Raw genomic sequence first — 16,212 nt, forward strand, 5'->3', positions numbered from 1 at the left:
ATACAGCAGCTATCTGCTACAGCAAATGTGCTTTATTTATTATTCCGTTACCAGCAACAGAAGGAGCGGGGGATTAGCTCAGATGGTAGAGCGCTCGCTTAGCATGCGAGAGGTAGCGGGATCGATGCCCGCATCCTCCAACTTAATTTTCCTTCAAGAAGATGCACTGTTGATACATATTTTCCTTCATGATGAAGCGATATTTAACAAATATTTGTACAAGACGATGGTCAAACAAAGACGCCTTAAAAAGGATCGTAACCACATCAGCATTCATTACCTTTAGATTCTCAGTCTGTGGTGTGATGCTGCCACCTACAGGAGAAAAAGAATAATGCCGTATTTTATTTTCTTTAGGATAATAATTAGAAGTTTTAACAAGCTGTATGCAGTGATTAATGAAGAGGATGTTTGTGTCAAAATTGTATAATGTGTATTTCCCTATATTCAGACAGCACAAATGAAGAATGGATATATTAGTACATCTGCAGGTCTGAAGTGTCGATACATTTCTTATCCATTATTGAACATCTTAATGTAAAAGATAAAACATTTTTTGCTCAGTACATTTACAGATTTAATTAGCTTTTTTTGAAAAGCTAATTAAACAAAACTATCACAGTGCTCCTGAGGTCTGGAGAATTATATATAATTTCACCACTTTGATATCGATTCATTTTTTGTTGCAAAAATGCCAAATGTATGATGATTCCACCTTTGACAATGTGAGGAACTTCAGCTTTACTGTTTTATTGTAAACTTACCGGAATATATTTGGGTTAAAACAGGTAGATGGACAGAATAAACATACGACTTTGTTTAAAATTCATTTTAGATGCAGCTTCAAATTTATAATGTTTCAAGGCGTCTGTGGCTCAGGATATGATGGTTCACCAGATTGATGATAGAGGCTGTGACCGGATACTGGTACTGTTCAAAAGAATATTATGTCAATGAACAGTTTATTACATTGAACTGAATCAAATAAAATCTGACATGCAGCAAAATTAACACATAAATAAAGTCAACAATGGGATTGTAGGGTCATAAAAAATACCCATACCCAACTTATTTATCATAAATCCACAGTGAAAACACAGCTCTACTAACCCTCCCCCCCCTAAAATGATGCTCAGCCTTCTGGTCTTCCTGCGGTTCTTCTCCAGTGCCTCCACTGATGAAGACGCCATTAAGCTTGGTTTAAGCAGTGACTTAACCAATCAGCATGTGGAATAAATCCACGGCGCTGTCCCTCATTGACTCTGGTTCTTCTCCAAGTGTCCTAAAGAAAAAAGGTAGCCCTTTTTTCGTTGTTTTATTTTCAATGTCAGTGCGGAGTAGCAGCAGGCAAAAGCATCCTGATGGCGGGTCGGAGTGATGGCGCCGGTTCTGTCTGCTTTCCGTTCACCTCTTACATGAAGTCGTCTGAATCGTTACCGTCCTGCAGAAGGAGCGAAGAGAAGCCAATGTGGCGGGACAAAGCCACGGATGGTATCAAATAATTCCTCTACTCGATGAGTCGGAGTGAATCGTCGGAAATAATCTCAGAACTCCTTCAATTAAAGCTCGTCCCTGACCTCAATGTATTTTTTACTGTTCTGCTTCATTTGGTGTGTTACACTGAATAAAAGTGTACTTAGTGACTCATTCCATTAGACACGGATACATCACATAGAATAGTAGGAAAATAATATCTTTACGGTAATCCTTTTGTGAATATCCCTGGTATTCTAAATAATTTGACACATCATGTAGCAGACACCCTGATCTTTTTCTAGACAAAATACAGTTTCATAGATTTGTCCTCACCTCATTGGTCGTCATATTTTCACTCTTCATCAGTGAAGTGTAGCTCCTGGGGAGAGAAACACATAAATGAGAATTTAGTAAACAAACAGGATTTGACTGCATGAGTTGACCATTAATGTAAATGCTTCACTAAACTACGTGACAATACCGAGGTAGTTTCTCTTTTATTAAAGCTAACTTTAATAGAGCAATGTCATTAGAAAAAGAACACCGGAAATTACTTGAGTTCCTCCATCTCTTTTTTCCTCTTCTGTTCTTCCTTCTCTTGCTTCTTCAGGTCTAGAAGCTGAGCTTTCTTCTCATTCCTCTCCTCTTGGTCTCTCGACTCCTTCTCGGCTGCCAGGTCGGGGAAGCGTTCATCTTTGGTTTTCTCCAGGCGGTTTACAATCTCATTGACCTTCTTCTCCACTGCCACAATCTTCACCTGGGAAACAGAGTCACACACTGCTAAGTCACTGGTGATGACAGACTCATGATGTAGAATACACAAAGAAAAACCACATGTCAAACATCTTTATCACCATAATCCATCACCGGGAACATTCATCTATTCGCCTTCTTTGTTTAGGACACATTTAGGGGTCAGATTGTTTTAATTTCAGTGCTGCTCTACTGACCTCTTTCTGCCGAAAGAAGCCGATCTGTCCTACGTCCATGTCTCCGGTTTTTTTCAGGTTGGCCCAAGGTGTATAAACCACTTTGATGTTGTTCATCTTACAGCCTGACAGCACACAGCACAGTACAATTTAACACACACACACAAATCTACATGTGTCACTCAACACAAATAAAAAAACAGGCTTTGACAGTCAGATCTTTTTCATTGTAGTTGTCAACATGCTAATTTAAGGAAGAAAAGTTTTGTTTAATCCAGCATGAGTCGTGGTGTCTGATGGGCTGATAGATTAAAGGTTGTCTTTCTGAAACCAATTGGTAGCCGATACCTGACCAATCATCAAAAGACACAACATTAGCAGCAGGCAGATCTTTACCTTGGATGCTGTTGTTTTTCACCAGCTGTGCACAGTCTATCAGCACCTCAGGGGGAATATCATCTATGGTCCGACCCTAGGAAACACAGAGCAAATCAGCACGGCCTTTTTGCACCAACAGCATTACATTTTCTTCAAACTACGTGTGATTTAACTCTTTATTACAGACTCAAGGTCCAGATAGTACAAAAACAGCAAATATATATATACATATAAAATCAAAAACAAACAGGGTCACAAGCTGAGTACGTAGACCTACAAAGGCCAGACAACTGTACCAATATCTCCACAGCTGGGACTGGTAGCATGAAGTGCTACATTTTATATTTGACAAAGCCAGGATAATGACATTTTCAGAGATGTTAACCCGGCAGATAAATGTATACATAAGATTTGTTAATATAGCTTTAAAAGTGTTTGTCACTGGCACTACACCATCTAGGCATCTTTAGCAATATTCACATGGCATCATTATAAGCTACTAACTTATAAAACCTGCTTTTTTATAATTGGACCACAAGTGTGCCGTATAGAGTGGTGTACAATAAGCTCTAAACAGAGTCATCTTCACTCCATCTGTACACATACCACATTTGCGCAAAAAGAATGTTAGCTTGTGCATACATGTTACGACATTGGCTATAGATGATATCATCATCATCATCAGCATCATCGGCCATCTATTGTGTAATAAAATGTCCAAGATATTTTACCTTATCACAGGCAATGAGGTAATTATCAGACAATTTAAAATTAGGAAATTTTCATGAATATTTGACCAGCATTTGTCTGGTGCCTGCAGTTTGAAGCCATGAATGTCACACTGTATCACCGGGGCACCGAGACATGATTTAGGGTCACAGGGTTCACTCTTTACCTTTGGCAGTCTCAGATAAACGTGAGCTGAAGACAGTTTGTCCACATGAAACCTGGATGCAGGGGAAAACAAGATTAATTTCATATTGATATTTATCATAATTGTACTTAAACTAGTTAATACAATATTAATATATAATACAATGGCATGTGTTGAGCAATGTAACTGTTGGCACTTATGTCTCACCAGATGTCTTCAGGCCAACCGTACTTTATCAGATCTTCATCTGCAAAAATAATCTCACATTACAGGCGATGTAGCTCGATTTGTGGCATATTCCAAATATACTTTTTAACAATAAAATATCAGAGAACACAGACAAAGCATCAAGTGTGTAAAAAATGGTGTGGCGTTCAGTGTGTACCTGCGTTCTTAGTTAACGTTAATAATAACTTACTTTCATATTTGTCTTTTCCCATGTAGATTGTATGGTGAGGGGTCACAACTGAGTGGAAACAACACATCATTTAACGTTAGTTATTGGATGAAGCAGCAATACAAACGGGCACGAAACACATACAAATATAGAACCCGATTAAATGAGAAATACTAAAAAGTATTGGCTAAGCAGGCTAAAAGCTAGCTGATGTTGCTGCTAACTAGGCTGTATATTAACGTCACTCACTGGCACTCGTGAAGTAAAACACCATTTTAGGTGAATTAAAGTCGCCACTAAAATCTAAATATTAATTGTATATAGTTTAAAAGCTGATGCGGCTAATTATAAACTCAAAAAACAAATGTTTATCTGCGTTCCGCTTATTCGTTGGTTTTGTCACTTTTCACGTGAACAAGTTGACCTGGGAAGTTGTTAGCTAGCTGTGCTAAGCGACAGCGAGTGAGCAGTTACCAGATAGGAAGTAACGGTACTCACGGTTCTTTTACAAAACAAAAGCTTTATATTACAAAAAATCTGCCAATTTCGCTGAATGTTCACATGAAAAGTAATTGCTCGAAACAATTTTCTCACAAATTAAGTGTTTTATCCTGAAGTGTTGTATAACCAAACTAAGTATATGAATACCATTCACTGCACATTCATTACTGTTACATGCGTGACAGTCATTTAATGAACGAGTATCTTTTATTTTGCAGTAAAGAGCCTGTCTTGTTCGTACTTATATTTCGGTAACTTGACTAAGAAAATATATTACGTATTTCCGTTTCCTCTCTGTTTTTTATAGACTGGCGCGCGCTGTTCAAACGCGTTCAAAATAGTGAGAAGAAACGCGGGCAGAAAGCACAGCGACCAATGTTATAGCGACATTTATTGCTTTTTGTAGCACGAAAGTTGGGTAAGATATATTGAAAATGTTTTATGGTTGTTTTTTTTGTTTGATGCCTGTGCTTGCTTCCCTCTAAAAGTAACGTCACGTCACGTTAAGTTAACCTTATGGTAACAACTGTTTAGGCTTCCTACCTGTCTAGGTAACCACTGTATTCGTAATGTTAAACCAGGAGTAATGTTATTTGTTGACTTAAAAACAGATACGAACGTGGGAACAAACATGCGATTAATATCCACACGTTATCTAACGTTAGTTTGAATAGAGGCAGTCATCTTTTGTTTACGCTACTCATCCCGCCAAGTATCTCGCTCATCTGCACTCTAGCTGTTAAATAAGCGCCTTGTTTACTGGCGCAGCTCTAGCGTTCATGTCGACACTTTTCTGCAGGCACATGATTGAAAACGGTGTCGTTTTTCTGGTGCGACATTGTAGTGGTCCAAATCTTCCCAGTAGCATTGGTGAACCAGCTGACGTCACTAATGTAGCGTTAGCTTCAGCTCATGATTGACATCAATGAGTCAATTTAAGGTCACAGACAAAACAAATATATACATGTACACCTTTGGCGACGTGGCCAAAGGTAATAATCCTAAACTCAAGGAGACCATGCTTGTTTTTGTGCGTGTTTGTCTGTCCGTGTAGGGAGGAAGATGATACCCACTGCTACCAGGAAGAGGAAGCTCTCCTCGCTGGACTCTGACAGGTGAGTTATGATCACACTGGGTTCACTATACTCTTAAAATGTAATCATACTTTCATATGTAACAACAATATGGGACAGGTGCCAGATCAGATTGTTTTTGATTTATTTTAAAAATGTCCCATTTAATGTTTCTACAGCTGTGTGTATTCTTTTATAAAAAAGACCTTTTTGTAACTGAGACCCAAACTCTGATGTAATACTGATGCTACTAGCGAAGATTCTTTTTTTTTCTTCTTCTTTTCCAACCCCAATAACCGTAAATCTTTGGTTATTGTAACTCCAGCCACCCAGCCAAGAACAGGGTGAGGAAGGAGTTGTCCCCCATGAAGAGGACCTCCCCCAGGAAGCCCCCACAGTCTCCAACTAGGAAAAAGCCAGTTGGGCGCCCAAACAAGGGTAACCGTACCTCGCCACAGAACTCCCCCCGTAGAGCAGCAGGTAAGGTGAACTAGTGAGAGGGATGGTTTTGCATTTTGGGTCGTCAGATGTGGCTCTAATTTGTAAAAAATAGCAGATTTGGGACGTGCTGCAAAATTGCTCTTCCTCGTCAACCTTCTCCAAACACCTTTAATCTTTAGCTGTTTTTTCACTGTCTTTACTAGGCTCTCCAGACAAAATACCTCGAAAATCTCCCTTCAAACCGTCAATGGTTACAACGTCCTTCTATGGCCTGAAGAAACCTGTCTATCTCACTCCACTTGAGAGGAAGGCACTCAAGGACTCGCTGCCTCCTCCTCCTCCTCTTGTTCTGCCTTCCCCTCCTTCCCAGAAGAAGGCGCATAAAAGGAATATTAAAGGAGACCTCAAGCAGAGAAATGTGGCTAACGTATCTAGTAATGTGGGGAAGACTGGTCCCACAGGCAACGCAACCTCTCCAAAGACTATCAAACTGTCCAAACCGAACAGCAGGTTTGTTGCCACATGAGTTACAGTTGCATTCCTTTAACACCATTTTATAGTTTATTGGACCTTGTAGGTGTTTAGTATTTTCCACCATAGATATAACTTTTCTGTTTTTGCAATCATTGCATCATTTATTTCAACAGTGTCACTGCTACACCAGCGTCCAGTACAATTGCTGCGTTGGCTAGTGGCAATAAACCAGCAGAGTCCCGGAAAGGAACCCTCAATACTTTCGGCAGCCTGAAGACCAAACCGAAGATCTTTGTAGGAGCTGCTTTCTTCAGTACAGGGAAGAAACCAACATCTATGTACAAAAAATCTGCACCAAAATCTTCAACCAGGAAAGCTTCAGTCCCGAAAAGCAAACCTGTCCAACTGCAGACACAAAAGGGGAATTCGAAGCCGCCGGCTCCATCGATAACACAACAAACTAAACCCTCTGAAAAGGTGAGGAAAGCCATTATATATGACTCTTTAGTTAACGTACCTCTTTGAGGTAATGAGAAGGCTTTGAATTGACCATTTATTGGCCGGTATTACGATTGTTTTAACTGATGCACGTCACGCCACAAGGGCTGACATCAACGGTTGATCCGAGCCATGCTGGAGTGGAGATGCAAAGTGCACAAAGTCCTGGAGCTCTCGCAGTGTTTTTTTTTTTTTCTCTCCGGGAGCAAAAAAAGGTCAAACTGATATTCTGTTTCCAGATGGATGTTCAGCCGGTCGAAACAGAAGAGAACCTGCTAAGGAACAAGCAGAGAGAAAAGTTTGATCTGTTGGACTGGATGGACCCAATGGACGAACTGCCTGAAACCCCACAAACATTCAGGTGCTCAACCGTCAGCAATGTAAATGGTGTCAATGTTTTAGGCGTAAATCTTATTTAAGCTTCAATTTAATTGTGTGTAACTGTAAAAGAAAAATAATGGTTGCAGATCACCAATAACTGTCATCTTTCTCCTACAGTTCTCCAAAAAGGCTGCCAGAGGAATATGGGATTACCAAGGAGCTGACGATTGTGTTGACAAGGACCCCGAAAGGAAGTCCTGCATCCACGTGTGTGTCTCTCAGTACTCAGGTACAGCGCTCGTATGCACACATGTTCATAGATACCCATGTTGAGCATTTCTTTTTTCTGGTCCTTCGTCTGTCGACTCCAGTGTGCACTAATGAAATCCTTGTGTTTTAAAATATATTTACCATTGGTACCTGACATTTTTCTCCAGACAGACATAGACTGATTTTTACATACTTGGACCCTAGTTTAATATTCGTTATTATCCAACAATGCACAACATGCATTTGAAACTATGACAAATCTTAAACCTTTTCAGGCATAGCCTATATTGTAACATATTAAGAAATATATAATGACATCTCTTTCTGTAATGGACATAGCAGATCTTCTGGCATAGTGTGCTAATTTGGGTATTTGAGGCCACAGCATGTTTAACCGAGTGACTTTGGATGCAGTGAAAACACTAGAGTGCTCTCGGCCTTATGTCTGGATTCACTTCTGCCGTCTCCCACTTGTTTAGGACGTTTGATTCCATTTTTGAGCCTCGCTTTGAAAATGTTTTTATTTTATTTTTTTACAAAAATTTGAATTTCACCAACCAACTGGGTGTAAGTCAAGTCGGATCACAAGAAGAGACCCTGAGTATGTTGAGCTTGCTTTATAGTAAAGGGCCCCAGAACGCATGAGGAAGGAAATGACATCACGCTATTCAGCAAACCTTAATTTTCCAGATTTGAGTGTTTTTTCTGCAACTATTCATAATATTGAACCTACTTCTTCCAGTGTGGTGGCTCTGGACTCTGTGATCTGAGTAAGCAAAGTCCCATCGGTTCGCCTGCCGGCCCACCCAAAGGTACACCGCCCTATAGTGTTGTAAGCGTGACTTGAGACGCTTTAGACAGTCCACTCACTTTGTTTTCATGTTTCAAAAGAGCATTTCAGGTCCAAACATCACTCTCTGTATTTTCTTTATTTCCTCCAGAGACTGGAGGGATGTATCCCATCTTTGGCTCGGCCTCCAAGAGGTGAGACGCTCTGTTTAGTCGTCAGCCACAAAGACATTTGTAGTATGAAACAAACCAGTACAGCTTTAGTTTACCACCCAGTTTCATTTCTTCTGCCCTTTCATGGGCTTCACAGCCTTTTTAAAAGCCATGTTTATTGTGTAACATGCGCTGCGTTCTGGTATCTGCCGTCTTGTAGGTTACGGCATGCAGCGCTTCGTCCGCCGGCGTCTTGCAGCAGCCCCCCAGGCCCGATGACCCCCCTACAGACAACTTCTTCACTCAAAGAAAGACCTGTTCGCAGGAGGAAAGAGAAACAGGATGATGACCAGCTTATTATTGTACGTTCATCTTCATATTATTTGCATGCATTTACAATTCTCTTCTGTTATTGGACTGTTTATCGTGTGTGTGTGTTGACTGCTTCTTTTTCTGTGTTGTCCCGATCAGGATGCAGGACAGAAGCAGTTTGGAGCAGCAACTTGCAGCTCATGTGGGATGGTTTACAGCGCGGACAACCCAGAGGACCATTTCCAACACACCCAGTTCCACCAGCGCTTCCTCGACTCCATCAAATTTGTGGTAAAGAGTCTTTCCTTCAACCTCTTTTAAACCGAACTCTTGAAGAGCAGTCTTAAGGTCTCATTGGTTGTGTGAGGATGCCCCTCTCAAGTCAATACTGATCAAGATCCCACCCTCACTGGGACCCATGGTTTGTATTCAGAGCCAGGGAGAAACAGACTTTCATCATAATAATAATAATAATAATAATAATAAACCTATTACGTGCCCAACACCTTTTTATATTACTCCTGATTTTGTGGTGTTATGTTGTCCTTGTTTAGGTTGTACTATTTACTGTTTCTTCAGTATCTTTCCTTATTGCAACCTAAATTATAAAGTGACTTGTTTTTATGCATAGTATTTTTCAGCTTGTGTTACAGGGGTTTGTTGTATACGTTTGTTATATATAGATTTTGGCTTGTAGCTGCAGTATCTTCCCTCTGCTTCTAGGGCTGGAAGAAGGAGCGAGTGGTGGCCGAGTTCTGGGATGGAAAAATCCTCCTCGTCATGCCAGACGATCCCAAATACGCCATCAAAAAGGTGCGGGTTTGCACTTTAGCCGGTTTCATTCAAGTTTTTTTTCTTAACTCATGCCTTCTTCCTCACAATGTGTACTTGTCTTCAGGCTGAGGACGTGCGCTGCGTAGCAGACAGTGAGTTGGGTTTCCAGCAGGTGACCCTGAGCAGACCCACGCAGGCCAAAACGTACCTCTTCATCAACACAGAGCGCATGGTGGTGGGCTGCCTCGTCGCTGAATCCATCCGCCAGGTATGTCTGTAGAGACCTGTTTTATGTTGTCACATCCAGTCCCATTTGATCCAATATTGGGCCCCAACATTTTCTTTGTCCACCAGGGTCCAAAAAAAAGTGATGCAGTTATTAATATACATGGATATTAGATTTTAGCAATCGCTGCCTTTTTATGGTCCGATGTAGAGCAGAAAACCACTTGGTTCCGTTTATAGTGATATATTCCACATGAGCGATTACTACTAACTCATTTCTGTGAACAGGCTGAAAGACAAACAAAACAAACTCATGAAAAGGGCTGTTTATGTGCCGTTTCTCTGCATTACTGTTGTAAAGAAAAGTCAGGGGGTGTTATATAATTTTCTGATAAACAATCCATCAATTACATTTTTAATTGTGAGTTCAACATGGACAACTTGCTTTTTTCTGTTCATTGTGCCTTTGCTATCCTATTTATAGTGCAGACTGAAACAAACCCATTCCCTGTCTTAATCATACACATAAGACAATGAGGTGTAACATAAAAATGATGTGGTGCCTATTTGGTGCTGATGGTCCACTCGTCCCACACAGGCTCACCGGGTCCTCGGGCAGCCGGACCAACCCAAAGACATGACAAAGGACGACTTCATGGAGCGACACCGCGCCTGGTGCTGCGACACCGTGCCGGAACAAGCCCTGTGTGGGATCAGTCGCATCTGGGTCTTCAGCCTGGCCAGGCGGCAGGGCATCGCCACGCGCATGCTGGACACAGTCAGGTACAACGTCCCGCTCTTAAAAGATCTCAAAGAAAATGGCTAAAACCAATTACAAGCCAGCCACTTTCTAACATTTCAGAAACTCTCTGGATGTTGCTATTCGTCTTATTGTATTACATGTTGGGGGCAGGCTGGTGAAACAACTTTAAAAGCCTTGGACTAAAAGCTCTTGGCTTTATAAAGACCCAGAAAATGTGTCAGATGTTTTACTGAGGAATTGCAGACACGAATGAATTTAAGATCCTGTCGGTTTAGAGCCAATATGTTTCCGTCTTGTTTTTCAGGAGCACCTTCATGTACGGCAGCCATCTCACCAAAGAGGAAATTGCTTTCTCTGACCCAACGCCTGATGGCAAATTGTTTGCCACCAAGTACTCAAACACACCAACCTTTCTCGTTTACAACTTTGTGGCATGAAGTGACGATGCATTACTGTTTTAACAGACTGGTTAAATTGTTTTTCAAATGAGAGACAACTGTTCAGGTTTTTTTAACGTAGATTCGGCGTCAGTTATAGTTCTACTACATTCTGTGTTTGGGTTTAAAGTGTCACGAGGCACCAGTTTTTTCAACTGTATGATTGACTGGTTTACCTGCACTGCTCTCTACTCGGGTGTTTATGTTCAGCTTGATGAGCTTGAAGCTGCAGCAGGTGGAAATATGTCCCTCTTTTTGTAAAGATACCAAAGACTTCTTTTGGTTCAAATGTTCATTGTTGTTGGCTTATCGACAGGAAAATGTCGGATGCCATTCTACTTTGTATATACACGCTTAATAAACACCTTGTTTCATGGAAATGATTCAGACGCCAACTGTGTATCTGCAAAATGGAAATCAAAGAAGTTAAACGTTGAGATAGCTTTGTTTGTGCCTAGAGTTATGACCTCATCTGTAACTTTGAAAGTAGGGGGAGCAGAACAGCTGGTTTGGTGAGCAGCAGCAGCCCTCAATCTCCAACAAACTATCTGCGTTTTATAGAAAGTTTTATCAAGAAATGTCAACAGTTACAGAAGTGCAGAAACATACAAGACACCTAAACTGGAAAGAAAGTGAAAGTTAACTTGCATGGAAAAAATAACTACCAAAGACATCAAGGAAATGTGCTATTTACAGTAGAGCTTCAGCCTACAAATTAGTGAGTTATGTTTGCGGCTTTAATCCTGTCAAAGTTTATGCTCGTCTAACATAAATCCAGAAATATTTGGCAGAATCAGTCGATAACAATAACCTCACTGGGAGTTTTCTCCAGCGGGGAATTGGTCTCTAAAGCCTGGACGATCTGTGCGGCTGAGGGTCTGGTCTTGGGGTCCTCGTTGGTGCAGAGGTAGAACAGCTCCACCATCCTGCGGTACGAGCTGCCCAGAGCCTCAAAGTCCAGCGCCGGTCTCGTGCCCAACTTCTCGTAGTAGGCGTCCTCGTCAAAACTGTCCATCGAGTCCTCTACAGGAGACAAGCAACGGATGTTTAAAACGGGATTCGTGATCTATTCAACCAAAGGGACGTTCTTCTCAGCTGGTTTTGATTTAAAAGGGAAAAGTATTCAGGTGTAGAAAAAAGAACATGTATTCCTTTATTCGTCTTGGGGCACTAAGTTATTACTAGAAAAGTAAATCTATTAATGATAACCAGCATTTATTAATACTAAATTACTTTCTACATACTACACTGGATTAGATATGCTATATCTAAGGACTTTTACCAACAGTATCACTGTTCACTTTTTTTTTTTTACATGATATAATAGGATTCTTCCTCTTTTTAATCTGCTTAATTAAGCATGTTCAATGACTTACATGCTGAACTATGATTATTTTAAGACATTCAACATGTTTTATGTCTTTCTGGCTGAAGACTACAGGGTAACCATGCAACCTTATTTTGCATAAATAATATAATACAAAATGGGATGAATAGAATATTTGCCAAAAATGTGAATTTAAAAAGTCAAATAGGTCACAGTATATTTTGTCAAACAAATGTTATGTATAAAGTAAAAGTATACAGTACCACAACGTGATGAAATAGTCGTATCACTAATAAACCCACACTTTATAAAGTGCAGCGCCCCTACTTATCAATAAATCATTGTACTGCATTTCATATTTAAAAGGTCATTGCATGTCACACAAATGTGTTTAATAAAAAATAAAATGAGTTGTGTGTCGTATGAACATTAAAAATAGAGTAAAATCCAGAGCTTCATATAAGCACAAAGCCTCTCACCTTCAGTCTCCTCCTCCTCCTCATCATCATCATCATCCATCAACATCTCCAGATGAGGCATGGCCAGGGTCATCATCTCCCACAGAGTCAGACCGTACGCAAAGATGTCTGCCCTGTCAGTGATTTCTCCTCCCTCGTCCAGCGTTTCCTTTGGTTTCCACGGCTCCGTTCCGATGTACTCGGCCTCTGGGTCAGACACTGGGGGCAGAAGGAAGATACCATGAACTAGATGAGAGCGCGGGGGTGAAACATCTTGCCTTCATCTGCCCCGTGATTTGGAGCCACTCCAAAATTAAACATGTTCTTCCTGGACCTTTCACTGTTTCTAAAATGGCTGACTTTATTTTATTAAATGTAGCTCATGTTTAAGGTTTTCTAACAATTGCGACAACAAAAGCAAAAACCCAGATGTCTGGAATACAAAAACAAAGTCAGTCTATTTGATTTAATTATATTTTATTTGGATACGGCAATAAAAAAAAAATAATCTCAAATTTGCCTCAGAAGGATTTACAATATTCTTAAGAGATTGCACAACCAGCTGCTGGATGTTTTCAGTTCCAGCAAAATTACAATCTGAGCTCTCACAATCCTTCTCCCCACCCATCACACAGAAAGGACTGTGCTGATTTTTAAATTGAAACTACTCAGGATGAACCTGTCATTACCCGTCATGTTCTCGTCCAGCTGCAGAGACACACCAACATCGCAGATCTTGACGGTCTCAAAGTCGCCCTTGATGACCACGTTACAGGACTTTATGTCGCCGTGCAGCAGCTTCTTTTCATTGTGGAGATACTGGGGAGAGGAATGCACTCAGGTATTCATTTAATTTTGTACTGTTAAAAAATACAATCAACAAATACATGTATTTATCCTTACAGTCAGAATAGTACAAGGACTAACTTGGCTTTGTGTCAGCATGCTCCTAGTTTGGAGAAGCAGACAGGAGCACCTACAATGCACCTACAATGCACCTACAATGCACCTACAATGTAGGTCCTGTTTGTAGGCTTCAGTTCCCTGTTCCCACGTTAAGTAATGCCAGTTAGAATAAAATGTGTGGCTCACCTGAAGGCCACGAGCAACGTGCAGCGCTACTTTTTCAATGTTGGCAGCAGGGAAAGCTTTCAGGCCGTCCTTTTTCCTCTTCTCAATCAGGTCATTGAGGGACTGCTCTCCTCCGTACTCCATCGCTAGACACTTTGATCCATCTTTGGCCGTGGCGAAGGCACGAAACCCTTTGATGTTGCAATACGGGAACAAAATGAACAAACCAGAAATGAACACAGTATGGAAGACCAAGTAAATATATAAATTGAGCTATTAATCCCATAAATACCACAGTCTTAGCCTAACTGATGCATGGTGGGAAAGAAGCCATGAACAAGTCTTAAGTATAAGCATTTGTCCAATTGTAACACAGTCAATGTAGTGTACTGCTTTGACGTCTTACCAACAATGTTTGGATGAGTGATTCCTTTCAGGACCTCTGCCTCCTCATTCAGCCGTTTCTGGTAAATCGCCACCTGTTTGTTTGCACACTTGGTGTTGATCTTCTTGACGGCCCAGGGAGACGCATTCAACTTTCCCACTCTAGGATTAATTGGATCCACAACGCATATACATACAGAGGTGAAGATGACCCAATGCAGCAACAATAAAACATAGTTATTTTCGATTAATACTGAAGATGCATTTACAAAATGTATTTATTTTTCAATGCAAGAATCTTGCAATTCTTGGCTCTTAAATGATCTTGCTGATTTAAAAGCACACTGCTCATCCTTTGTCACCATTTACTAACACATTTAAACAAATGATTGGGTTCTCCTGATATCCAGCAATTCTCCACAAGCTGTCCTCTGCCTTGAGGGGTACGACAATGTGTTTATGATGCTTGTAATCAGAGAAAAGCTTAAACCTGTTCATGAGGTACACGTTGACTCCGGTCCCACAGCCCAGCTTCTTCATGAAGGGGGAGGCCGGGATGGTGACAGGGGTACTCCCACTGCTTCCGAAGCTCTTCACTCGGGCGTTTTTAGGAGTCTTGAAAGCGCTCTCATCGATGCCCGTGGAAGAGGAGGCCATTCTGTCCGGGAAAACAAGTGACGTCACAGTAAGAGGCCCATTTAACTAACATAATTCCGACCAATCGACTGGACTGGTTAGTAGGCCTGATATGTACGATAACATAACTTATGAAATTAACATTTTATAGAAGGGTATATTTTGATGTATTGATACAAGACATTTAAATCAATTAGCCTACGTTCAAAAATGTGACTTTGTGAATGTATGCTAGTAGCCTTCCGCAAGGACGGTGTGCAGTGAAATAACCAAATGTAGAATGCCTCACAAGTTCAGGGAATCGTGTCGGTATTTAACAGCTGCAAAATAAGTAGCAGTTAAATAAAATAAAACCCGATATCAAAGGTTAACGGTTCGATGACGTGTGTGTCAACAAGACAACATCAGTCAAACGTTAAATACAGGTCGTTAAAGTAGTTCGAAACGTTACGTTTTGACACGATGCGAAGGACAGCTTTACGTTGTTTTCATAATGTTTAGAGTCCGATAACTAGATAATTTATTGAACAGACCTGACGTTACCTGCTTTGTCTTTCACTGTCACTTACAAACGGTTGATTTCTGAAACGGGACCGCGCCGAAGATTCAAAATGTTGCTTCCGTCTCAGCAAGCTGCGGGACGGAGGCCGCAGAGGAACAAACCGAACGGCCCGTGTAGCTTTTGATAGTCCCTCGGTCCGGGTCCGTGTAGCTCCCATTTTTGGACTTCGACATTCTCACAATCAGGGTTCGAAATGACTTAGGACTCTTGGGGGTTCCCCTAAAATGTAACTATAAAAAATACGGGTGATATGAAGCCATGATCTGGTGTGGGTGAGTAGTCGTGCAGCTGCATTCTGGACCAGTTGTAATTTATTCATAGAGGAGTGAGTTGCAATAGTCCAAACGGGAGGAAATGAAGGCGTGGATGAGTTTCTCTGCTGTAGGTTGGTGTGGGGGACGGACAGATTTTTGCGATGTTGCGATGGTGGACATTTTTTGATTCACCGTATCCTGCCTGGACGAGAACAAAGGGAAGGTGGTCTCCCCTTCGGCCTTCAGAATCCAACAAGGTTGGATTTGGAGCCGATGAGGAGGAGTTGTGTTTTGTTGCTATTGGGTTTTAGAGAGTTCCCTCTCAGGGAACTCGAGCTGCGTAAAGACGCTGTGGGAATTAGATTTGATTTCACTGAACAGATTTAAAAAGATTTGAAGTTAACATCAAACAATCAAACAATCCTTGACAAAACT

General features: G+C 41.0%; 3 protein-coding genes and 1 non-coding gene across 5 annotated transcripts; 2 read left to right on the plus strand and 2 right to left on the minus strand.

Moving 5' to 3' along the window:
- The first annotated feature begins 67 nt into the window (after window positions 1–67).
- On the plus strand, window positions 68–140 carry trnaa-agc (transfer RNA alanine (anticodon AGC)). The gene has a single exon. It is a non-coding gene; the product is annotated as a tRNA-Ala (tRNA).
- A 594-nt stretch (window positions 141–734) lies between these two features.
- On the minus strand, window positions 735–4,518 carry ccdc25 (coiled-coil domain containing 25). The gene is made up of 9 exons (XM_037449225.2): window positions 4,304–4,518; window positions 4,076–4,123; window positions 3,865–3,904; window positions 3,679–3,730; window positions 2,802–2,877; window positions 2,427–2,530; window positions 2,031–2,233; window positions 1,810–1,855; window positions 735–1,441 (listed from the first exon to the last, which is right to left on the minus strand). The coding sequence occupies exons 1-9, from the start codon at window positions 4,326–4,328 to the stop codon at window positions 1,412–1,414; spliced, it is 624 nt and encodes a 207-aa protein (XP_037305122.2). The 5' UTR covers window positions 4,329–4,518; the 3' UTR covers window positions 735–1,411.
- Window positions 4,519–4,842: 324 nt separating this feature from the next.
- On the plus strand, window positions 4,843–11,486 carry esco2 (establishment of sister chromatid cohesion N-acetyltransferase 2). The gene is made up of 15 exons (XM_037450272.2): window positions 4,843–4,973; window positions 5,610–5,670; window positions 5,954–6,108; window positions 6,273–6,579; window positions 6,717–7,020; window positions 7,281–7,402; window positions 7,540–7,651; window positions 8,375–8,444; window positions 8,574–8,616; window positions 8,795–8,936; window positions 9,046–9,177; window positions 9,610–9,699; window positions 9,785–9,928; window positions 10,484–10,668; window positions 10,953–11,486. The coding sequence occupies exons 2-15, from the start codon at window positions 5,618–5,620 to the stop codon at window positions 11,083–11,085; spliced, it is 1,992 nt and encodes a 663-aa protein (XP_037306169.1). The 5' UTR covers window positions 4,843–4,973; window positions 5,610–5,617; the 3' UTR covers window positions 11,086–11,486.
- Window positions 11,487–11,511: 25 nt separating this feature from the next.
- Window positions 11,512–15,695, minus strand: pbk (PDZ binding kinase). 2 transcript variants are annotated; one of them, XM_037450273.2, is made up of 7 exons: window positions 15,505–15,695; window positions 14,816–14,983; window positions 14,348–14,487; window positions 13,963–14,132; window positions 13,560–13,689; window positions 12,892–13,089; window positions 11,512–12,108 (listed from the first exon to the last, which is right to left on the minus strand). In XM_037450273.2, exons 1-7 carry the CDS (start codon window positions 15,678–15,680, stop codon window positions 11,879–11,881), a joined length of 1,212 nt encoding a protein of 403 aa, XP_037306170.2. In that variant the 5' UTR covers window positions 15,681–15,695; the 3' UTR covers window positions 11,512–11,878. The 2 variants fall into 2 exon arrangements, with proteins under 2 accessions (XP_037306170.2, XP_037306171.2); XM_037450274.2 differs by having other exon boundaries at window positions 15,495–15,607.
- Window positions 15,696–16,212: the final 517 nt, after the last annotated feature.

The sequence above is a fragment of the Pungitius pungitius genome, chromosome 20 (genome assembly GCF_949316345.1).
Source record: "Pungitius pungitius chromosome 20, fPunPun2.1, whole genome shotgun sequence".
Classification (NCBI taxonomy): Eukaryota; Metazoa; Chordata; class Actinopteri; order Perciformes; family Gasterosteidae; genus Pungitius; species Pungitius pungitius.